The sequence below is a fragment of the Convolutriloba macropyga genome, chromosome 8 (genome assembly GCF_964194025.1).
Source record: "Convolutriloba macropyga chromosome 8, txConMacr16.3, whole genome shotgun sequence".
Taxonomy (NCBI): domain Eukaryota; kingdom Metazoa; phylum Xenacoelomorpha; order Acoela; family Convolutidae; genus Convolutriloba; species Convolutriloba macropyga.
In genome coordinates, this window is record NC_134475.1 from 51,406,935 (window position 1) to 51,432,686 (window position 25,752).

At 32.8% G+C, this 25,752-nt stretch overlaps 2 protein-coding genes across 15 annotated transcripts in view; one reads left to right on the forward strand and one right to left on the reverse strand.

The window, feature by feature from the left end:
* LOC142344811 (uncharacterized) overlaps positions 1–25,752 on the forward strand; it is a 340,173-nt gene that overhangs the window by 76,912 nt on the left and 237,509 nt on the right. The window lies entirely within an intron of this gene.
* LOC142344816 (uncharacterized) overlaps positions 1–25,752 on the reverse strand; it is a 136,790-nt gene that overhangs the window by 9,627 nt on the left and 101,411 nt on the right. The window contains exon 1 of one of the 12 annotated variants that reach the window (XR_012759288.1): positions 15,847–16,349. The exons of 6 other annotated variants lie outside the window; for them this stretch is intronic. Coding sequence is in view for 2 of the 6 variants with exons in the window: in XM_075396791.1 (XP_075252906.1) it covers positions 8,059–8,072 (14 nt within the window). In the remaining 4 variants the exon portion in view is untranslated. 5 more of the 12 variants (XR_012759290.1, XR_012759286.1, XR_012759285.1 and 2 more) reach the window with 5 other exon arrangements.

The window sequence follows — 25,752 nt, forward strand, 5'->3', positions numbered from 1 at the left end:
CTGGCAAATACCTCCAACTTTATGTTATTTGCAAAGGACTGAGAAAAAACCAAAAAGATAAATCGTTGAAAGGAAGTTTGACGGAAGCGATAATGTAAACCAATAGTTAGAAGTTCCATACAACCATCTGGAAAAATTGCTTTATGCAGACGGAGTAATTTCTGAAAAACGATCTCTGAACTTGATATTAATTTCGAAAAACTGAAATAACAATTTCAGAATATTAAACTATGACACTGAGGGTGGAAGAAACCATGAAATGAACCAATAAATTTTGAATGATCTACATTAGGAAATTAATAGCAATAGTTCTTAATTATAACCTTATTTTTATTCAATATCTTTTGAGCTTATATTAACATTGGAAGGTAATTGGAACTCATAGTGGTAATATTGAATATGCTTTCAGTTACACATATTGAGTTTCAATAAGCCATTTTTCAATGTACTGTCTAATTTGCACAGCCCTACTTCGATTAGCAATCGGAATTGGGTGCCAGCGCAACAAAATTCACGAAGAAAGTAGAATATAACATCAAAAACAATCTCAAAGCGCCTGTTTTAATAATGTGGAATTAAGAATCTTAGGTTGTGAAAAGTCTTTTTCAAGTTTTGTATCTCAAGGACGTACAAGTTTCATTGCCAATTTCCACAATAAAGAACATATTCTTCCCCAAAATGCCCAAAAAAATACCATTATGTGGAATCGGCTAACCAATGAGTGGACATAAATTGTCCAAGAAATGTCCGCTGAGACAAGGGAGCAAATGGTAAAATTTTCAATGGTTTGAGCGCTGTCTCGTGAAATCATAAAAAGTTCTAAAGGTATTCTATTCTGCACTGCAATTGGGTCAAACCCCATGTCGATGATGGCAAAAATCAAACCAAAACACTTCAATTCGAGATACTTAATGTTTTTGCTACAATTTCAGAGATAGTTTGAGACTTTGTGAGCCTCGCTCGATGGAGATCCGCAAAAATAATAATAGTAATAATATAATATAGCGGCAGAAAAACAAGAAACAACGTCTTTGATCAACCAGTTCTAGCTCAAATTCCAACTGTTTCAAATGAAAAAATTGGTGTTCGAAATAGGCGTTTTGAAAAGACGAAACAGAAGAAAAAGTGGAGGGTTTGTACACCACTTTATTCTTTGCGAGGTCAAAACACTGTGCATGGTCAACTTATGGGGACCACAGTGCTTCTGATAGGATATTCTTATAAACAGAAATCTTGCAGGTTTTTTTTCTCATGAATCAGAGCCAACAATTGCTTGAAAGCAGGTGCATATTTCAACCAAAGATGGGAGAATTATCGAAATGTCATAATCGAATAAATTTTCTTTATTAATGGCTATCATGAGCCTCAGAAACAATGTGGGTAATTCTGGAGCTCATGTTATCATAATTAAAACGAAAGAGTAACATCTGTAATGTGCGTCTGCACATAAAATTCTAACTTGGTTTAAGTTATAATTCATAATTGGGCGTATAAAATTGCATATTTATACATTGAAGAAGTGAGATTTTTTGAATTTTAAAAACAGGTCTCTTTTATGCACCCAATTACACGACGCTTGCTATGAGCTATAACTACGCCAAAATGAAGTCAGTCGCTTTTGCTCACAACACGGTTTTTTTGGGAAAAAAATCATTTCAAAGCTGTCACTTGTCAAAAAGACAAAAGAAAATGGTAGTATTGTTTTTCACAGGTAACTTTGACGAACTACAAGCTGAGATGATAACATTTTCCATACTATTACGTCTGTTACAAACCAGCAATAGCCATTTCAGAAGTGATCTATACCTTACTTGTTTTAACAGCCATGAAGACAAAAAAATTTGAAAACGTCTCATTTTTTCTATCGAAACAATTATTAAATTCCTTACCAATATTTTCGTATGTTGGATGTGACTCTTGGAATCCAACTCAAAATCAAAAGTAGCGAAAAATTAATCAGGCTACGCAACAGCGCCTATTTAATACGATGTTTTTGGCCGTTTTAATTATTTACTGTAAATATGAATTAAATTTAAGCGATTTGACAGCGTTAAAAGGTTAGAAAAGAGAAAATTTAGAGCCTGGTTTTTCTATGGAAAAATAAACAAAATGAAACTTTCTTTTCAAATATGAATTCATCTATTAAGAGATTTTTAATAGTGCCACTGTTGTATCTCCTCACAAAAATATTGATCGGCCAAAGTTGGATCAACAAAAAAGGTATAAATTACCTAACCCACATTAAAGTGGGGGTTGGAGTAAAAACGCAAAAAACGATTCACAAAAGATTATTTAATTTTCTAAGGCGTTTCAAGGTTTTTAGTTTTCAGATTTAAAAACAATATCATTTGTCTAACTCATAACTAAGATACTAATTAATTATTAATGAAAGCAAATTTTAAATGAACAATTTAGTTTAAAAAAGAAGATACGAAACTGAGGTAATATTCTTCGGAAGAGTTTTGATTTTGGCGAGCTCATTTCAGTAACTCTTACCTTTTGACGAAAAAACAAATATTTGGGGCTTCTTTGTAATGAAGCTCAACTAAATGATTGCTGGATAATTGTTATATAGTCCCCGGTCCTCCGAAGAAAAACAAAATGTTTTACATTAAATATTTCAAATTGCTATTCAAATTCTTGAGTTGTTTCTGGTAGATATCAGAATCATGTTGACAAAGATATTTTGGTTGATAAAGAAAATTGTTTCACATCGCAAGAACTGAAATCAGATTTTTAGCAGAAAATTTATTTTCTAAGGCTGCTTTTTTTTAACAACATGCACCTTCTCTTTAGTTGCTACAAAATAATGACCTTTTCAATTGCACTTACCAGGATGCCATTTGCGCTGAAAAGCGTACGTGTAGTCGCACTTTTGTTCACGATTCGAAACCAAAGTAGGCTAAAATTGAAAAACAAAGACCTATCGTACTGAATTTCAAAAATAATTACAGTGTTTATTTTGAACATTAAAAGAACGTTCTTTTTAAACTTAATATAGTGAAATAGTATGTCAGAATTAATGTGGCTGAAAGTGTTTATACTGAATAAGGAGATGAGAGAATTAATGTGTCAACATTTCTCTGTGTTTGTCTTAAGCTTCTGTTTCTTCCTACAGAGTTGAATAGTCAAGCCATAAATTGACAAAAAATATTTAATGACCATATTTAATGACAGTTTTATCACTATTTTAACTATTTATAGTGATATTATTGATCGCTAAAACCAACAGTTCCTAAGAGGCGACACAGTTTTCATTTTTTCCATCCGAGAAAGCCAAGTTCACAAAAGGATATCAAAATCAAAACGATGTCAAGATCGCGTTAATAATATCAAAAAGATCAACTGCCCGCGACATTTCAAATGACTTTTTAAGTTATAGTTCACGGTAGAGAAAAAAGAAGCCACGGTAAGGTGCGTTTGCGCGTGATTTTCAGACAGTATTTTTCACTTACAAGCAAATCGATCAATCACAATTGAAAGAATTTCAAACGGCGTTGAGAATATTGTTTGTCCGCCCACAACTGTGGATTTATTATAAAAGCAACATGGAGGTTCGGTGATGTGCGCACGCACATAATGTTCCGACCCCGCTCATCATCATTCTTGACTTAATTGGTTACCAAATGATGAAGAGATAGAAAATTTTCCGAAACGTACATATCGTTCAATAAATCACTAATGGAATACAATAATGCTACGCTAGAGGGCCGGTGAAACTTGTTGTTAATAGGAATACTAGAAAAGTCAATAATAAAAACCAAATAACAAACATTAATTACGACCAAAACTCGATGTCTATATTAAAAAAAATTATAACAAAATCAAACTCGCATCATATAAAGCAAAAACAAAACAAATTAATCTGTTCTTTATGAGAAAAGATGGGACCTGTCCTCAATGCGATTGGTTAACAGGTCGACAAAAAGAGCAAAAAGGTGCAAGTTCGAAAAACTATTCTTTTTTTTGATAACCATTCATTTCAAAGTGTTTAATGTCATTAGATAAAAACCGAAATCGTTAAAAATTTCAGTTATATCTCTATGGGAAGCAATTGAGACCTGTAAATTTCGAGTCTACGTCATACGCCTACAATAAGGAGGACAAACACCGGCAAAATTTAAAAAAGTTAAATTGAAATTTGCGCAAAAATGGCAGTGAAGCCGTTAAAAGCATAAACTTGTCCCTAAAAGTAATCACATGCGCAAAACCAATGGGACCTACCACTAAAATTATAGTTTTAGAAATAGATTAAAAAGAGAACAGAAATCCGTTAAAATTAGCAATTATACAAAAATCACAAACATTTTTTGAATTTCTGTATCACCAGTAGTAACAAAGCCGAAACTAAAACCATTATACAGAATTAAGTATAGCTCACTGGAATTGGCTTGTGACCAGTCCTTACAGAGACTAAGCTACAAATCGACCAGAAAACGACTTAAAAAAGATGTTTTTGAAAAGAAATATTTTCAAAGGTCATAAGAGGCGTAACATTTCAACAAAAACAGATGAAATAAATTGCAAAGCCTCAGTAATTACTTGTTTCTCAATTAAACATGAACGGGTCTTCCTTATAAAAAGATTACGTACAAATGACAACAAAAAACCTAAAAATGGACAGTATAGAAATCTCGAAAATTTCTATTGAAACTAAATGGTCAAAGCGAAGCCATCAGTCAAAACATATAGCGCAAGAAATTAATGTTCGGATAGAACAAAGTAGTTGAGACGTCTTATTAGTGAGATTGAGTTACAGATTGGTAAAAGTGAAAACAAAAAAGGTTTGAAAAAATCCTTTTCTAAGATTAATTTGAATTAAAAGTCATTAAAACAAACAGTCACAAACCGAAATCTTTAGGTGGGTTCAGTTAAACGTCTATAGGAATAAATTGAAATCTGCAATTATCAGCTATAACTCGTACAACAAAAAAGAAATGAGAAGATAGTAAGTTTTGTTTTGAAAATCCACTAATTTTAGCGCCAGAACCGTCTCATCACAAAAGCACAAACTATTCAAAAAACATTTTTTTAATTCATATACGCCTTCTTTCAACAATTTGGATGTTCCTAACTATGCTTTCTTTCGATTAGAGTTGTCATTACGGTGAAAGTTTGACAAGGAAACAAATTAAACTAATATCAAGTGCTGGTTTGATCGAAAAAAAAAACGTAAAAACTCGTAGTATGAAAAGCAAGAAAACATTTTCTAACTATGAAACCGATGCAGACATTCATTTATAGCTCACAGGAATTGGAGTTCCTCCTGTTTTTACTGAGACAACGGCAGAAGTGGAGAAAAATTATATAAAATAGTGGCAAAGGTCAAAAAATCACCGATATTTTTTTACATCAAATAGATTCAAAGTCCTAAGAGCTTTTAGATTTCAACTGAAAACAATACCTATGTTCATTTATACCTCACAGGAAAATCATTTAAACCAATAGGAATGTTGACTGAGGAGACTAAGTCGTTGGACAACAAATTCAAAACAATTGAAAGAAAAACATTAGAAGTCTACAAAGTTTTCATGAAATCAATGGGTGAGAGCCTTAAAACCATGCGTTTAACTCTGAAACCATAATCTAAGGTCATTGGGGCTCATCTTTTATAAATGGTATTTGTCAGCAATTGTACCCTGTCTTCAAATTCTTGTCAGTAATTTACATAAAAAACTAGTAGTGTGGAAACACTTAAAAAAAGGTCGCGCCTCATTTTTGAAGAAAAAAGTCTGAATTTTAAAAAATTCTAGCCTGAATTCTAGCCATAAAACTCAGATCGAACAATTCAACATCCCTCCTCTATATATAAAGATAAATCAATAACGCAACCCTTAACAATTGTATGATACTTTAGCAAAATAGACAAAACTTTGGTCAAAAATACGGAAAATGTGAAAAAACAACGGAATATTGTTTACTGTTCACAAATCTTTAAACCTGAATATCTCCCTCTAGAAAGGCACAATCAAATCTTTTTAGTTCTTTTTTCTTCACCGGAGGGGTTTTCTAAGGATACTGCTCGCAACTCTCGCGAATTTTGACGGAACAAAAAAACCCGTTTGATTTTATTGTTCCTCCACCCACTAAAGTGTGTCGGATTAATTAATATCATTATTTTCTTAAATTAAGTTTTGCCATTCAAATAGTTTTGTGAAAAGTGCTAACACATACAATGTTTCTCACAAAACTTTTTCATGTACGACTACTAATTTAAATCATTATAAATATTGTATGTTAAACACTTCTCTCAAAAGTACGGCATGGCGCTCGTTTTTCCATCCCCGAATTTTATATTTTATAACTATTGTTTCAGGTTACTTTAGAAAATTCACTTCAAAGCGCATAAACTTTAGGTCAAAATAGTTCTTAACTTTTTGCAAAAATGTTTGAATAATACTTGTTTATCTTTCTGCAGAAACAAAATACAAGACAACTTAGAGAAAACTCTACAGTGGACTCGGATTTTTGACTGCATTAGAATATTAATAAAAAGCCTTTTGCAATTAGAGAGTAAAAACAGTTCATATATTTGATTTCGGAATGTTCAACTGAAAAACGAAAAATATAGATGTACTTAGAAATCAACCATTTCCTAATTTCATGAATTCATCAATTTTTTTTCTCATTAGGAGAAGTTTCTGAAGTATTTACTTGCGTTACCGGCATAAAAACACACGAAAGAAAAGAACAAACTAAAACGATCAGATTTTGCGAGATTTCGAAGTCCAAGCGAACTGAGCTTGCGAACAAATGAAAATTATATCAACTTGAAAATCTAAGCGAAAAACCCACTTTAATTGCTGTTTATTTTTTCCACTTTTTGTCATAAGATCTATTCAGGTCACGACAATAGATATAACCATAGTGATATTTTAGTTACAGTTATATTTATGGTTTTTCAATAAAAAGTAAAGAAGGGAGTAAAACAGCAACACAGCCACAGCTGACATTTGAGAACAACTTCTGCAAATAACGACTTTTTTCTATAAGTCAGCAGAATTATTGAAAAAATAAAATGGTTTAAGCTGTAGGTAACGTGCTATTGTGTCTCGTTCTTTTATTAGTCTTGAACAGTAATTTTTTTTTGTTGGTTCCTGCATCTAAACAGCCAAATTTTACTACTCTCATTTTCTGGCATTTGAACTTGTGTAAATAGAGTTAAACGTGAGTAAATAGAGAAACATCCAACCTAAGTTTACGTACGTTAAAACATTTTGGACAAGACATGTAATGGGCATATTTTTTTCCCTTTGGTTTGTTTGTCAATATTCATATAGATATCCCGTATTGTGTGATGTGTAGCAGATCCGTCACAATTTGATATCGCAATAACTTCGATAAACAAGTAGTTATAAATCAAAATTGCAATGCAACGATAAAAAAGGAGCCGATCTACAATTACGAAAGCGAACTGCAAAAGCGTTATCCGGACAAATTTGGAGCCGCTAAAACAAACTGGGCGGTGTAAAAACTTTCTTGTCATATGTTGGAGGGCAGCCGATACAATATTTTCTGAAGCGATTAATATAAACATACAGTTGACCGTTTTTGCTCCGGTTTCTATCGGTTTTTTAAAGTATATCTTGAATTGACCTTTTGCATTTATGGATGTAAGAATGGGCTAGAGTGGGAAAGAACTGTCAAACATGCAAACTGCGAACAATACATCTGAAAGTGAAAGTAACAGAATGGGCTACTATGTCAGGGCTAATAAATGAGTTTTGCAAACTATGAAAAATCTATTCTGTTGCCTCCCCCAGTATTTTCTCATCCCTCTAAACAAATTATGTGTTTTTATGTAGCACGTTAAAAGATTGCACATGCCTACGAGCGTAAAATTTATATGCCCACTAAGCTTGGGGAGGGGGTAAAACAGATTAGATCCACAATGGGATTTTACACTCGACTCTCATTGTAGAGTAATCGCGCCGTTAACTAATCCCTCACTTAGCGTCTCTAATTAGCGATAGTCTAAGAAAAATGATATATTTTGTAAGGCTTACAGAAAGGATCCATTTTCAAATTGTACCACTAGGCGAGTTTGCCTGTACTTACCTTGTAGGTCTCATATCATCAAAGTCAGAAAACAAATGAAATCACGATGACAAAAAATGAATTGTTTGTGAAAAAAAACTAGTTTTTTTTCTGTATTTCGGGAGATATTGAGTCATAAATGGGCGGAAAATCAGATAATAGGTCAAATCGATTATCATAAATTTAAGCCATAAAATGAGGAAATGTAAGAGGAGACACTACCTTTTTGTGCATTGAGAGCTAAACCGTTGATTAGTCAACCGAATTAAAAGTCAGAACATCAAATGCAAACAAACAGTTTTACAAATGGAACATAAATTCCTCTCATCGTTTCGTACTTATTGACCACAGAATCTAAAACAAACAAAACTTTTGTTAGCTATTAGGCTTTTTGAACCTGTTTCAAATTCACTCCAGTTCCCCTCTCCCTCTTCTTTCCCCTCCCCGTTTACAAAATTTTTCATGAAGTTTTTACAAACCTATGTGCACAAATTAAATAATGATGAGCGGTAACAGGGCTCTGCATAGATTAGAAAAAGTTAGGCCTAAAGTTTACAACTTTTATTTAGCACTAATAAATAGTATACATAAAGGGGACATTATAGGAATAATTTTCAATTTTGAGGATTTAAAAATGCTAGAAAAATTTTGTCACACAGAGGGAATAGTAGCCAGCTCCCGCTATTTCGTTTGAAAAAAAAAACATTTCATGTCAGTATGGTTGAAATCAAGACCAACTCCAACCAAAAGTCATTCAACGAGAACAACAGCTTATTATCACATCAATAGTTAAGTAACGTTATAATTATCTACAAGCAAAATAGTTGAAGAACAGCATTTCCATGTTCGAATTAATTAGTGTACGGGGCAGAGTTAAGACGAAGCGAAGTTCAGTTCAAGCGAAGCGTGGCAGTAACCAGTGAGCGTGCATCCAAGTTGGTTCTTTAGTTGTTTTAGGCGACAAATCCATATGGGTGAAAAATAATCAGTTCCTCAAAGAACCATTTTAAAGAACCAAAATGGTTGAAGAAAACAGCTCTGCCGGACCCAGAACTTTTCAAATGAAAAATTTCAACAAAGCACTCAAAACAGAGAAATGATATAAAATTCTTTAATTTTATTAAATGAAAAGAACCAAAGTGTTGTCAGGTTTAAACTAAGCGCTGCACTAAAGTCCACTTACGACTGTAAATTAGCATTGGTTTGCTGGGTTATTAAGCACACGTCAAAAACGAAGTGAAATGGAAAACTACACGCAATGAGTTTTCGATCATCTTTAATAAGCAAAGTGTTGTTTGCAAAAAATATGGATCTGTTTTTCCGTCAAGTCCACTAATCCCGGTAAGAAGAATTGGAAAGGTAACCACCACGAAAAGCGAATGACTATATCGAAACACAATGACACAAAAAAAAGGAACACTGTATTTCTCCTAATATCTGTAAATGTTTCAGTCGTACTAAAATTTACAGAGATAGGCAGTGTAAAATATTGATAATTACAAAAGAGAAACTAATAATTTATAATAACTAAAATATCGATCCAATAGAGAAGTCACTTGTATTGGAGGGGAGGGACGACAGTAACATAAATTTAATGTAAAACAGAAAGAAATTTAATTGAATTTAAAATGTTTCCAAGTAATTGATCTATGTTGGGTTTTATTTGGGTCCATCTGGTATTCATTAAGAAAAAACAGCTTATATTTCTTCTTTGCAAGACTGTATGACATTGACAAATAATTTCTTGGGAAAGAATTGTGCTGTAGAATACCTCTTTTAATAATACTTTTTTCATGCAAATTGCATTTTGAAATTGTCTGGGTAAAAATTTTTTGAGTTCGCTCGTGTATATAAATACTTGCGGTTGGTAATTTCAAAGCTGAGCTTGAGAAGGCAGGCTTCTTTTTATTCATGATACTATGGCAGTAAGTGGCAGCCCTGTAATCAAAAAGCAAAGAAATAGGTAGTATACCAAGGTTCATTTTAAGATCTGAGGATGAGTCAAATTTCTGTCTGTGAAAACAAGCTTTGATGGCCCAATTTAACTGTTTTTCTAATGTCGTTATAAGATTTTGATTGATGGTTGCAAGTAAAACAGAAGAATATTGAACATGACTGAGAACAAAAGCGTTCAAAATATTTTTTTATAAACCAGTGGGTATTATGTTCCTGAGGGCATATATGCATTTAATGCCCTGGGCCATTTTTGACAAAAGAATTTTTACTTGTTTTTGATATTTGAGGTCTTTGTCAATATTAACACCGAGATATTTGATTTCCGCTTTCGAACTTATTAATTTGTCTCCCACTTTTAATGTCGTTTCGTCATGAGGATTAGAGCTACCAAAAATAATAAACTCTGTTTTATCCGGATTGATCTTGAGGTGATGTAGTTTAAAAAATTGTATGCATTTTTCTATGGCCTTCTCAAGCTCGTCTTTGCATTTGAGAACTTCATCATGAGAGCTCAATAGTACTGTGTCATCTGCGTATTGTATTGTTTCACATGACAAAAAGTTGCTAAGATCGTTAACATATAGATTGAACAAGAGTGGACCTAAGACTGTTCCCTGCGGAACTCCTTGAGCCACTTCAATCCAACTTGATTTAACATTATTGATTATGACTCTTTGTGTTCTGTTTGAAAGATAGCTCTTAATTAGATTTTGAGCTGGTATCGAAAATCCAAGAATGGAAAGCTTTTGATTCATGAGCTTGTGATTAATGGAGTCAAAAGCTTTTGATAGATCTAAAAACGCCGCTGCAGTAATTTTTTTCTCGTTTTTGTTGCATCGTATTTTTTCAGTTAAATAAACGAGAGCAACTGTTGTAGAAAATTTTTTTCTGAAACCAAACTGTGTTTTAGAAAGCAGGGCATTCTTATGAACATTTTCATCGATTTGTTGTTTAATAAGAGATTCAAAAACTTTTGCTAATGTTGGTGTTAACAAAATTGGTCGATAGTTTAGAGGATCATCAAGGTCTCCTTTTTTAAAAAGTGGAGTGATGTCGGCTCTTTTGAGTTCAGCAGGGAATGTTTCTGTTTTTATAAATTCATTCAAAAGAAAACAAATAGGCTCAGCTAGTTCACTAGCTGAGTCTCGCAATGCCCATGAGGGAATGGTAGAAGGACCCAATGGTTTGAATTTTCCAAGAGCAAGAAGCGTTTTAAGACATTCAAACTTAGTAACAAATCTAAAAGAAAAGGTGTTTTTTTGCCTAACCATAGGCAGATCTAAAGGATAGTTCCTACTTTCAAAAAATTCTCCTAATTTGCTGAATTTTAAATTAAGTAAGCTGGCTATTTTAGTTTTTTTCTGTAATAATTTCATTGAAAGAGTTTTTTAAAGAGTATACCGTAGTTGTTGTTTTCACGGAGTTTCTTACTTCGTTGATCAAATTCCATTTCTTGCGCTCTGAATTTGAGCTTTCAATTAATTGATTATGAAATTTTTCAAAATCTTTTTCATAGCCAGCGCACACTTCGGCTTTCAATTAGAAAAACTCGTGAAAAGATTCTGAATTGAGGTATTGCTCTCTAAGCAGATTTTTGTTACGTGTGTTTTTTGAAATGAACCGTTTGGCAGGGGAAAACTGTGATTTGTTGTTTCTTATAAAAATTGTTTTGATTTGCACATGAAGGAGTATTTGCTGTTCAAGATTTTGCTCAAATGTACGTAGCATTTCACTTGGAACTGTAGAGCAGTAAAAATTTTCCCAATTTAATTGCTTGATAGAATGTTTAAAATCTTTTGGGCTGTAATTCGTTTTATCATAAATTTGTTTTTCAATTACTTTGTTCTTGCTAAGTTTTGTGGCAAGAATGATCAATTGAGCAAAATGATCTGTTTGTATTGGTGAGTCAAAAATTTCATTATAAAGAAGGGGTTCGTTTCCATCAATAATAATGTAATCTATAAGTGAGTTCGATTCGTCTTTAATTCTATTTGCTTGATGCTTATTAGTCACATTTAGATCATACGGTTGAATGATTGTTTCTAAATTCTGCCTTTCTTTGTTTTCCAAATAATTTATATTACGGTCTCCCATCATAATTATTGTTTTGTTCTCAGTAATTGCTCTATCAATTGATCTAGCAGACTGCTCGAGAAATTCTTCGTAAAGAAGTTTTTTTGGGTTATAAGAAATGTTTATTAAGTAAACTTTTTTGATCTTTGGGCAAGTTATTTCAACCCACAGAGTATCAAACAGAGTACTTTTGAAAGCTAGATCAACGCGTAATTTTGGGTTAAGTTTCCTAGGAACAATTAACAACACATCTCCCCCTTTTGAACTCACCCGATCGTTTCGAAAAACCAGACAGTTTTTTTTGTCCGGGTTTACCAAATCAGTGTCAATCTTTGTATCTAGCCATGTTTCAGACAGACCATAGATGCAGTTAGCGCCAACATCATTCATTAGGCTTTTTAAATGAAGTTGTTTTCTTGTTATGCTCCGTACATTTAAATGAAGAAATTTCAAGTTGTCTGAATAAGTTTCGCAATCAAGGAATATGTCTTTTATCGATTTAATTGGCCCAGGGTTGGTTTCAATATCTCCAGACCTCAAAAGTAGCAGCCAGATACTATTAATGTAAAGTCACAAATATATGTTAATTAAGACAAAACAAAATTTTAGTGATATTAAAGCTTGCTTCTTGCTCCTGGATTTGGTCTCCGACCAAATTCGAGTAGGAACTGCTATTGAGTTAAGTGACGTGGGAAAAGAGGAAGTCACTTGAGAACTCAACAAATTTAATCCTAAGATTATTAAACATATCTTGTTAGAAAACATTAATCTTAACAAACAGTTGAGACCCAATTCATTCAGTACAACAGAAAATTACAATTTATTCGGCATTTTATGAATTTATTATTACTAATATGGTTGATAACGGTAATGATTATTCAAGTTAAAATTAGGGTTTGCACTTGTGTTCGGCCAGTACTGCTCTTGAAATTTTTGAAATCTATTGTTCATTTTATAGCTCCGGTTGGTGAATTTATCAGTATCACATATGCCAGTAGATGTTTGAAGTAAAAACATTAGAAGATGGTTTTTAAGGAAAGGAATGCCATGATTGTAATTCAAATGTACATCGTCATGATACAGGAAATTATAATGGTTGATTTTTGGATTGAAGGAGGGAATTGAGCGTATTAAATCATTCATCTTGAGCAAAACAAAATTTTCACCAAGAGATGCCAATCTTTCTTTAAGTGCCGCATTAATTTCATCAATTAATTTGTTTTTAGATCTATTGTAGTCAGTTTCTTTGAACGGTATTACCTCCATGACTACAAACACATCAGGCTGGAACTTATTTTTACAGGCTTCAATAAGGCTGAACATGTCATCTAAAATATCATCGCAGCTTTTATGAAATTTTGAAACAGTATTTGTTCCGTCTTGAAGAATTAGAGTTTTAAGTTTTTTACATTCATATTTTTCCACAACTTTTATTTTCTCTTTGGTGGTTGACCCACGGTAGGCATGGATTGCTGTATCCAGTGGAATTGTTGCAGCACTTTCTAGTTTACCAATGATGCTGCTACCCAGAACCAAATTTGATTGTTCTTGTTTGAGGGGGATTGAATCAAAATCTCTGACCTTCTCTGAAAAAACCTGGTTTTTTCGAGATTTTGATTCAGGGTTGGTTGTGCCCCCCCCTTCAGTAGTTGACTGTTCCAATGATTTGTCCTGCAGTTGTCGCTGATAAGTAACGAGCACATTTTCAATAAATTTTTCCTTTTTTTGTAATCTTTGATGTAAGTCAAGATATAATTTGTAGGAAGTTTCCTTTTTTAGTTGAACCCATTCAATTAGGGATAGTAATGAAGGATCAGTTTGTTCATTTAGATTGAAATGCTCCTGGCTTTCCAGTTGAATGTTATTAGAGTTTGTCATAGACATTGCAATTTCTGTATTTTTGAATGAAAAAGGTCAAGTTTATTTTTGCCGTGTCTGCATAAGTGTCTACACTTACAATTCACATACCCAAAAAGTTCTTCTGATAAACTTTTTATAGGTTGTCTTTAAGTGTACAAAATGCCAAGAGTGCCATAATGACTTTTACTAGTGGAATCAATTCTGAAATCTGATAATTTAAAGGGCAATTAAAATAAATGAGTCTCAAATAGTAGAACTCAATAACAAGATTTCTCAAATCACAACTGAAAAACTCAAAACTCTCGGTAACTTACAAATTGCGATCTATCATCAACTCTTACTAACTCTTTTGGTTTTCGAGCAAAAAAAACTTAACTGCTTTCAATTGATATTGTTGTGATATGCACATTTGCAGAACATTTCGATGAAAAGTCAAGTTAACCACTAAAATAATCCAAGCAGTGAATAAAACACTGACGCGTAATTCGACTGAAAGTTCATATCTTTCAAAGTTGTTGCGTTGAAATCATCTGCAACCGAAGAGAGGCAAAAAATAGTACTTTATCTCATTAAACAGTTTTAGGCAACTGTTTCAGATTTTCTTGGTATCAATTCTGTTTGTGCCCCCAGCTTATTGGCTATATAATTATACGCCCTCAGCCGCATTTGCTATTTTGTACACAATTTTTTGTTTTATGGCAACACCAAACAACTCTTTACCAAATAATTCAATATTACTTTGCTAAGGTCAGATGCCGCCAGATGTTTGTTTATCGCCTGGTTTTTGAAATTTCGTGTTCTTAAACAGCCGTGTTAATCAATCACAGGATCTTTTCTGTTTGTTCCCCTTCAGCTTAGTGGGTGCATATTATTTGCAACCCCCCGACGCACTTATATTATAGCATACCCGGGTCGAGGTTTGACGGTAAATTTGCGTAATAAATGCGGTGAAAAAATTCACCGCGTATTTCTTACATCTTTTTGCGGTGAATGCGGGGAATTATTTATTTTCACCGCGTTCTCGGTATTCTTACAAAAAAGACACTTCCATACACTAGTTTGAACCGCTTACCTACTGCATGTCTTCAATATCTTATTCCTCTACGCCAACTGTCAATTACTTCTCTGGTATTTCTTGTAAAATTAAGGAAATGTTGGAAAAATATGCAGTGAATTTTTGTAAGAAATGCGGTGAAATATTTTTTTCACTGCATTCGTCGCAATCACCGAATTTCTTACAAAAATTCACCTCAATTAGCGCATTTCTTACAAAAATTCACCCAAAAACCTCGACGCGGGTAATGATTTACTATGTAATAGCAAGTCCTCCGTAATTTTTTTTTGAGGGGAGGGGGAGCATACCGTACTGGGGACACAAACTGAAAAGAGCCCAATTCCCGTTTGTTGCGTTTATAATTCTTATTTGGCTGTATAACTTACACAACCGTTTACATGAATATGGGCTGCTTTTCCCGCCATCGATTTGTGCCATAACTGCCTATTAATTTTTTGTCGGGAACATAAAAAAGATAAATTAAAGGATCTTCATTAGAATAAAAAAATGATTAAGATAGCTAAAGGCGAATATTACTCACAAAACAGCAAAAACTTTTTTAACCAATTTTTAGATATAACATTTAAAATTTCAAGTAAATATTAACCGCACTTAAGTAAAATTCAACTTTTCCGAACATCACTTTCTAAGTGTTGGTTTCCTCTACCATTTGCAGACCTGGAAATCACTAGTTTTGCTATTCGGTTTCGGCTCTGCAGTGATATGTGTGAAAATCAAGAGGTAAGTCGAGAATTGCACAGCCGTTCGAGATGTAGTTCAGGAATTCGAAAAATATGTAGATAGAAGTTGTTTAGAAGACGCGAAAAAAATCAGGAGAAAAGCAGTTAAAAATAACACCAACTTACCAGGGTCGCAGTTTTGAAATTCATTGGTGAAATAAGTTGGCCAATTTGAGGGGGAAAGAAATTTCCCAAGGGTGAAGTCAAGTTGTGTAATCAGGTGAAAGGACTATCGCATCCATTACACCTTTTACCGTAAAGAGGCTGGGTGGAGATTAAATGAACTAAAAAGTCCTCCGGTTTAAGATTTTAGAGCTCTCAACTTACTACTCAATCCGTTTATTGGAAATATTAATGAAATGCTTCAATAAATTCAACTGGGCTTCAAGCACGAAATTCAATAAAATTGATAACTGTTGAGAGAAGTTTTGGGGAAAGGGTATTAATACAGTTAAGTCTGGGGTTAATTTTATACAGAAATGACAGAAATGTACACAGGGCCAACGAAGCTGAAACAAATCCCGATTTCTTTGTAGAAAGTTCTCACAAAAATGATTACACGGTGAACCTAAATAACAGTTTGAAGTTAAAATTAGTTTCAAAACGAGCTGAACTAATTTTACTCGTCAATGTTTTTTTTTCCGAACGCTACCATGAACTAGAATTAGTGTTGAGAAAAAATACAAGCCACAAAAAATGGTTTTCAATTAGAAAATGATGAAAAAGCACAACATGTAAGACAAAATTGAAGAGAGCTCCTTTTAGCATTGTGTTCACATATTGATTTTTTCCGCTTGATTATAAGCGTTAATTACAAGCTTCTCAGCGGCAGCTCTTTTCATTGCCGGTTTTCGGCAATTAGCACAAAAATTCAGTCTTTTAATTTCCCAATGATAACACGGTAAGAGAGATAACACGCAAATAAAATTCATGATAAGAAAGAACGCAAACATGCTGCAGGTATTATCAACTCAACAGCTCTTTAGTTCATCACTACAAACAAACAAAAGATATTTTCTGCAAAAATAATTGGTAAAATATTTCATTACTTCATTAAATGCTGCAAATGTGTGCTCTGCATTATTGATATATGCGTGTATTACCTAATCAAAAGCACAAAATGGTCTCATAGGTAACATAGATGAAAAATATTTTGACCAATTTTTGGCCGCTACGCCGCGACCCTAATTGCAATTCACGTACCGCTTTACTATTTACAAAAAAAATTCGTGTAATTAGGCGCGAGTAAAATAGTAACGCCTACCAAGCTGAGGATGGGAACATGAAAAGTAAAAAAAAAGTGGTGCTAAATCAACATTCAAAATTGTAAGGAAACTTTATAGGAATCTAACTAAAAATATTCCAATATAGGAAGTTTACACATCGTACCCACTGCATCGTACCCATTTTTCCGTTTTTGTAACGTACCCTAGACCACAGGTCAATCTTGCAAAATCTTGCAAGTCAAAGTTAATCTTGCAAGATCTTGCAAGGCAAAGTTAGTCTTACAAGATTAAGAAAAAGGTAAAATCCGAAAAAGATAATAAAACTAACTGCAATAGAACACACGCAATAATCAAAGTTAAGGTAAAAATCAACAAGGTAAAAGCTATTGATTTAGCTCCAAAAAACTATTTTTTAAAGGTGAAATGGTGAAATGATTTGGAAAGTTAATTGTAAATGATCACTTTTGTTAGCCTTCCAATCTTGTAAAAAGTCGTTCTATAGCAGAACAGCACTCCTATTGAGGAGGAACACGTATTTGAAATTCAGAAATTTGGCTCCCAAATTCTTTTGCCTTTATTCAATTTTTCTCTCGAGGCTAAACAATTTTTTTATATCAGTTTTACCTTCGATAAGGTATTTAAAAAATTCGCATCAAAAAAGTTAATAAACGATCGTTTTAATAGTTCATTCTCTCCAGAATAACTGTGAATAGGTTGGTAAGCACTACAAATGCTCCAAAAAGCCTCCATCTCTTTCCAGTTTTTGATAAATTTTGTGTTATACAATTTTTCTCTCTTGAATTATGTTGTTTCACAGCTTGAGTTTTTTTTCCAAATTTGACGGCAGGTTATCTTCATTTAGTAACATCTAAAAAATAAGAGCATCAGAACAAACAACCACAATGAAAAAAAAAGTTGGGTTCTGATGGGGAATTTGACCAAAATTTATACAAAAAATACTGCCGCTGAAAACGCCCCCAATCAAATTCGACGCTTTGAAAGCGCAAAAATTAATTTATTTGGAAATGTTTTATGTACTGCTACAGTTACTTCCGGATTATTAGATATACTTAATAATTTTTTCTCCTTTAATTCGCCGTATAAGTGTTTTGGTAATGTTTCGACAACCATCGCATTCACTCTTAACGCTGAGATCACTGTGCAACTAACTTATAAGTAACAAAATATTTGAAAAATCATTGGCTGAAAAAATCACAATATCAGTTCTATTAAAGCAAGAGAAATTGATATATATATATATATATATATATATATATATATATATATATATATATATATATATGTTGAAGCAACGAAAAACGAATTTTGTTTAACTGTTCGCAAGGTTTAACCATGTTTCAAATATTAAATATGGTAGACTGAATTATCAAGAGACTGAATTCTGTAAAAATCATATATCAAGAGACTGAATTCTGTAAATCCATGATGATACCACTATTTTTACAGCGCATCAAGATTTTAGTATTAGAAGTATCAAATATAATAAGAACACATAGCCGGCAGATTGCCGGAAAATAGCCGCCGATGATTCCCATAACTCTATTGTGATTGCAAGAAACAAAAAAATATCAACAAAAATTGATTTTTGCATAAAAATCTTTTTCAAGTGCAATTTATTTTGATGTCATTTTGTAATTGAACATACTCCTGTCTCTCAGTGAGAGGGTACGGGGTCTTGTATCAATACCAATAAGTTTGATAGATAATAATTAAACTTATGAGAACAAAGTTCAAGTACCGGGCATCTAAAAATGGGCTTCATGGGTTCATCCCGTTTCTATTTCTGACTTTGATTTTGTTTATACTGACTCTCTTCATTTTGAATTGTTTTGCTGAGCAGCTACTGTTTAAAAGGACTTTGAGCAGAATGACAGAAGAGTGAAACTAACAAAGAGAAGTCAAAAAGATTTCGCGCAAAATGTCGAAAAAGCGGCAAAATGGGTAAAGCGAAAAAAAGTTCGACGAAGTAAAAAAGAGCGCTATAATAGCGGGCTGAGAAGATGAGGGTGGCTATTAAAAAAAAGAGCTTGCATTGCAATTAAATGTGAAAAATTGAAATATTATTCGATTTTTGAAACTCAACTCTCAAAATACTCCGTTAAAAGTACGAGAAGGAGGATGTTTTGACTCATGGCGATTGTTTCTCTAATTCTTCTATTAGGTAAACAATGCATAATTTTTCTCAAAATTAACATGATTGATAGTTTAAGTAACATTCCATCAGCTGCATTTAATATTCATCTCCAAATTTTGAGAAGTTTTTAATGTTTTAAGAAGTAGGTTAACTATGTTAAAACCAGATTATTTGTTGATTAAAGCAACCTACAATTTTTAAAATTGGCAAACTTTCATTGGTGACGTTAAATCCAATCTGCTAGTTTAAATGCTTCAAAAATTCAAAACCAACTCTCGGATTTTTTTCTTTAGTTGGCTCATTGCTGTTATGCGCAGCTCTTTGTCTTCAAAATGAAGCTTAGGTTTGAAATAGAAATATGGTGTCGAAACAGATTTTTCTATTTCAAATTTGAAACAATTTCCATTTTAACTAGATCGTTAAAAAATTCTGTTTCCTTTCTAAAAGTATTCTTAGAAACTCAATGTTATTGTCTCTCCGAATCAAACTATTTTTGAGGTATAATTTCAGAGAGGGTGGGTTGTGATTTTTGATACAAACACACATTAAGATCCTCCTTATTTTTACTAACCTCATATTTTCATCTCCAAATGAAATTAACTTTGCAAGCAAGTTATTGACTATAAGCCGGATACTGAAATAAGCTCTCTTTACCGGCCAGATCAAGAATACATAATTAGCCCAGGTCTGCTCAGAACAGCACTGCCGCAGAATTTTAAATAACCACTCAATGGTAGAGAACTTGAAACTAACCGTTGCTTAAAAATTTTAATCTAATTCTACATCTCGGACAGTATTTGCACAACCAGATTACGAGTCAAAGTGATAAAAATATCTGGTCGCAAAAACTGAAGGGACTAAAATGAGAAGAGAAGTTTTATATTACAGAGGCAGACTTCGCTGCAGTGGGCTCAGTTTCTAATTGGGATAATTACCCCAATTCAGAGTTTTTGATTGGAATATTACAACCTGTCTATAAAGCTGACAATTTTCACCCAGGCCCCTGGGAGCCGAAGGGAAATTCATTAATGTCATAATTGTTAGTTTGCCCTTTGGGCAACATTTTTGCCTTCAATAGATGAAATTTATTCTAAACTATATCAACGAACTGAAATTTTTCTCTGCAATGGTCGTTTTAAGGAAGCCTTTTTGAGCGATGTTTTGAGCGTTTTTAACCATTAAGATTCGAGAAAGATGGAAAGATATCTTGAGTATCATGAGAAAGAAACTTTTTATTTTTTGTTCTCAAACTACACCAAACTAGTATCAGTGTCCTCGGTCACAATCGTTGTCACGACTTTAGTAGTAACCAACCATTTGCTAAATTTGGCGATCAGAATGGGTTCTTTTCATTAAAATACTATAGTCAAAATGTCTATTTCCTATATATGAACATCATTCGAAGCTAACGGTTTTAGCGATAAAAGTACGGTCAAAAACACTACTTTTATGTTTTTTGGACAACATTTCATCTCTTGGGAGAAAATTTAACTCAAGGCCTACGCGAGAAAATGAACAACTAGTTGTTCCGACCCACTTTAGTGGGGGCAGGAACTATACACTGAAGTAGGTTTTTTTGTTCAGTCGATATCGACCGATCGATATGTTCATCGTAGAGTTAATTGGTATCATTAAAATGCCCGTCCAGCATAGATTAAGGAATGAAAAAAATTTTCTTGATTTTCGGTTTTCACAGCGAGTTATTGAGGTTCAAATGTTGAGAATAGTAGACGATACTCCGTTGTTTTTATTCACATTTTCCGTATTTTTGAAAAAAAAATTCGTCAACTTTGCTTAAAATTTGTCAAAATTGTTAACAATAGTGTTATTGATTTTATCTTTAAAGATAGAGGAGGGTTGCTGAATTATTTGATTCGAGGTTTTCTGGCCAGAATTTATGCTAATATTCTCAAAATTCATACTTTTTCTTCAAAAATGGGAGCAAATACGGTTTTTTAGATCAATTTCATAACATTTGTTGGAAGTAGACACAATAAAAGTAGAACCATATTCTTTGTGAGCTCAAAAAAAGTGCCATTTGTACTACCGCGTGCACTAAGAGTCTTATGTAATAACAATTTTGCAATTTTTTTTGCAAATTTAAATTAAATAATTTTACAAAATGCAATGTTTATTTTTGATCTAATGATAAATTTTGTTTAAAAATTGATCTATTTTGCAACTGTTTGAGTTATTGATTGTTTTTTAGCCAAGTGGCAACATCAGGGCTGATCTTGATCTCACCATGGATACTTACGTTAAAAAATTACATTTTCATGCGGAGCGGTCTTTTTTAAAAAAGTATTTCCGCATTTATAGTTCTCTATGTAAATTACTGACAAGATTTTCAAATAACGGCTAGACTATTGAAAAATATCATTATTATTTAAAAAATGAGCATATATAAAGGTTTCAGAGTTATGCTCATTGTTTTTATGGCTCTCACCAATTGACTTCGTAAAATTTTATGAAACTCTTATGTTTCGTTTTCATTTGTTATGACTTTCGTAGTCAAATGACTTAGTCTCCCCAATCAGAAAGATTCAATTGGTTTTCTCCAACAGGCATAATTGAATGTATACACTGCTTTCAGTTAATATATAATGTCTCTTTGAATTTATTTGTTTTAAGAAAATGTCGTTGAAACGTTTGAATTTTGCTACAATTTTATTTCATTTCTCTCAACTTCTGGCGTAATCTCAGTAAAAGCGGGCAAAAATTTCCTGTGGTTGATAAATGAATGTCTGTAACTGGTTTTACACTATTTAAATAATGGTTTCTTGGTTCTGGTTCTACAAGATTTTGAAAATTTTTTTTTAATATTTGATCATAATTGCACATTTTATAAGTTCTTTTTTTTCCTTGTTCAATTGTCACATTATTGCCAGATCCAAAATAAATAAAGCAAAATTGGGAAAATGAACAGTGTTGAAAAAAGGAGTATCTGAACATGTTAATTGTTTTTTATTAGTTTCTGCTTTTCGCCTGAGACACAGTTCTCTCTGACTATTTAGTTGAGACTCTTTTATCTTTCATATTTGTCTTTCTTTGTGATTTTGTATATTATATATCCCCTGGAAATAGGTCTCTATTGCTTACACAGGACTATAACTGAACCTATTTAACAATTTCTAATTTTAGCTATTTGTTTTTTTGTTTTGTTTTAATGACTTTCAGAGTAACTTTCAAAAAAGTGAGATCTTTTCAACCGTCTACTTTGCTTTCATTGCCATCTCCAATTAAGTCAACTTCACTAAGCAAACTCAACTGCTTCTGTTGATCCAACTATTGTTTTCTCGGTTGGTTGTATGATTTAACTGATGGCTTCCACCGTTTAGTTTCATGAAAAACTTCGAGATTTCATCAACGTTCAAATTTTGGGTTTCTTTTTCAATTTTTGGGTTTCTTTTTGTTGTCATTTCTACGTAGTCATTTTACAAGGAAGGCCCGTTGATGTTCCCATGAGAGGAAAGTGATAATTTACAGTTCCTGTGGATAACATCCTAGAAAATATAGTGCTTTGATCACTTTGGTGTCGTAATATTATTTGTAAAATTTTGGCTTCTGACTGTATTTGTCTCTAACGAATAATTGTTTTCCAAAACTTATATTCAATTTCTAAGCTTCGCTATCTTTTTTCAAGTTTTTTGGTCAAGTTGTAGCTTAGTCTGAGTAAAGACTGGTCGCAACCCGGGAGCTATAATTTAATCTTTATAACGGTTTTTAGTTTCAACCATTTGTTTCTTGGCTTTGTTACTACTGTTAATACGATATTGAAAAAATTATTGAGATTCTTTATAAATTTTTAATTTTTACAAAATTTTGTTTCTTTTTTAAGTTATAGCATTAATGGTACGTCCCAGTGGCTTTGAAATATTGCACAATTGAACATTTTTAATGCGCTTAGTGAAAAGTTTTTGATTTTAACGATTCACTGCCATTTTTGCGCAAAGTTGAAATGAATTTTCAAACTCTGACGGCATTTCTAGTCTTTCGACGTACACTGGATAAAGACAGGTCTCAATTGCTTCATATGGAGACGTAAATCAACATTTTAGTGATTTTAGTTATTATCCAGTAAAATAATCACTTTGAAATTAATTGCTTTAGAAACGCATTTTTGAACTTCGCACCTTTTTGCTCGCTTTTTTGTCGGCATTCAACCAGTCGCATTGATGACAGTTTTTATATTTTTTCTAATGATTATAAGGTTAATTTGTTTTGTTTTGGGGTTTATCGGATGCGAATTTGTTTTTCTTGTGATTATTTTTTGATATAGACATCGAGTTTGGTCTTAGCTAATGTTTCTTGTTTGATTTTTATTGTTGTCCTTTCTACTCGCTCTATGAACAACAAATTTCATCGGCCGTCTAAAATTTTTCTATTTTCTTAGCGTTTGTTGAACGATATGTATGTTATTGAACGTTTTCTGTCTCTTCATCATTTCTTAGCCAATTAAGTCAAGAAGGTCGGAACATGAGCGGGGTCCGAACATTATGTGCGTACGCACATTACCGAGCCTCCTTTTCTTTCTCTAACTTTCACTTTTTTGATACTTTGAATTTTTACTACTTGATAATACCGTATTTGTTTTTTGGATAGTTTTAGAGAATAATAGAACAAAAAGTCAGATAACATTCAAATCACGATGCTGGAAAAACTTTAAACTAGTTCAAGATTCCATGGAGTATTTTAGGATGAATTAGTTTATTTTGTAACTTAAAACAAACTGAACGCAGTCTCAAAAAACTTGACAATCTTTTCAACTACTTTTCAATAAATTTTACAGTTTAGTTATTTTCTTTGTTATTCACGACATAGGACACTTTGTTTTGACTAATAGGTGTTTTAATTGAATTTAACCTTAATGAAAAAGAAAAGTAAAAAGATAGGGTTCGTGATGAGATATAGTCTCCAAAAACTCCAATGGAAATTTAAAACAGATTGATAGCTAAATGGTTATCATTCATAGGTTAAATATAAGTACATATGTCATTAATGGTGACTAATTTTCATCAAATTTACATTTAAACTGATCCCCACTAAAATAAAAATTTGATGCCTTTTATCTATCTAATAGCGTATTTCAAATAAATTTGAGAACTAATTGATGCCCCGGACTAACAGTGCATAACAAATCAGGCCTGCTGCAGCATTTTTCAATAGTTTCATTCAAATTACAGTTAAGTTTGCTAGGTTTACCCCTGTAAACCAAGTTTAAATAACATTATAAAATTTTACATGCTGCCCTCAGGATGGTCCGAGTTTCAGGCAGAGTAGTTAAAAATGGCACGTAAAGATGCACTGCTGCCAGATGGCTGTGCAGGCTTAATATATTCTTACCTTTGACATTAGAGTGAATGATGAATAGAGTTCTCTGTTTCATTCTTGCAAAGTTCCAATTCATTAGAAGTACAGCAAAAATACCGCTATTCGAAATTTTCGAAGGACTCTTATGGCAAAACCTACTTTTAAGACGAATTCCATAAAACTCTATCGTAGGGGAAAACCAAACGCAAGACCTGCCGACCTCTATTTTGTGGACTTTCTACCTCCGTGATAATTTGTAGTTGACTTTCGGTTGTGAACATAAAGTAGTTCTGCAGTCGATATCAGATAAATACCGTCGTGAATAGTCGTCACTGTATAAGATTTTCTAATTCCTCGATGATCTGTCAAAATTGCAACTCGTACAACGAAATCGGGGCTCTCATCGTTTTGATCATCAAAACCAATGAATGCCAATATGATACGCTGCGTCACTTTGAAATTTCATTTCAGATAGAATGGGTACAGTTTATAGATAAGAAGACAGGTGATCCTGGTTCCATATTGAGCCATGAAAGTAGACTAGAAAAAACAGCCTAATTTTCCAGAAAACGCACACAAGTTTATCGAATAGCGATTATGGTAGCCTCGCCGAAGAACTGTTGAGTCACTGTCGCCAATGGTGACAAATGTCTCTGTCGACAGACACAATTCAGAGCTTTGCAAAAGCAAAAGAAGACACGTGATGCTTTATTCGCCTTAAAATTTGAAAAAGAAGAAGGGTGAGATATCTTGCCATGAACACAGAGAGAATATGCGACGAATACCTCGAACAGTTGATAATTCCAAAAACGATTTCTTAAGACATTCTCAAAGGACTATTTTGAAGTTCAATTGATCAAATGATCATCCGACTAAATTTTTGTTTACAGAAAGCAAGCGCGAATTGAATTCTTACCTTAGAAATATTGTCCGTTTTTTTTGTTTTTGCCTAATGAGAACTGCTCCAGTTCAAATGTTAACTGAAACTTTCAGACTATATTTAACTTAGAACGTTATCGTGCTAACCACAAAAAACTTTTTTTGTTTTCAGACAGCTTTGCTTGCGTACCTTAGTACCAGCTGCATCAATTGTGTAGTCTTGAAATAATCACATGAAAGAACAGTTTAATGTAATGATTAAATAAGGAATTATTTTGACGATAATTTTATGAAATAATTTTGTTAAATATGCTAATATCTAACAATATTGTTAAAACCTAATTTTATCGATAGCAGAAATGATAAAAATGGCAATAAAAATATTATAGATAATAAAAACTTGGTGGTTTATGTTGTGAGAAATATATGTGAGAATATCAGCCTGTGAATATCAACGAAAAT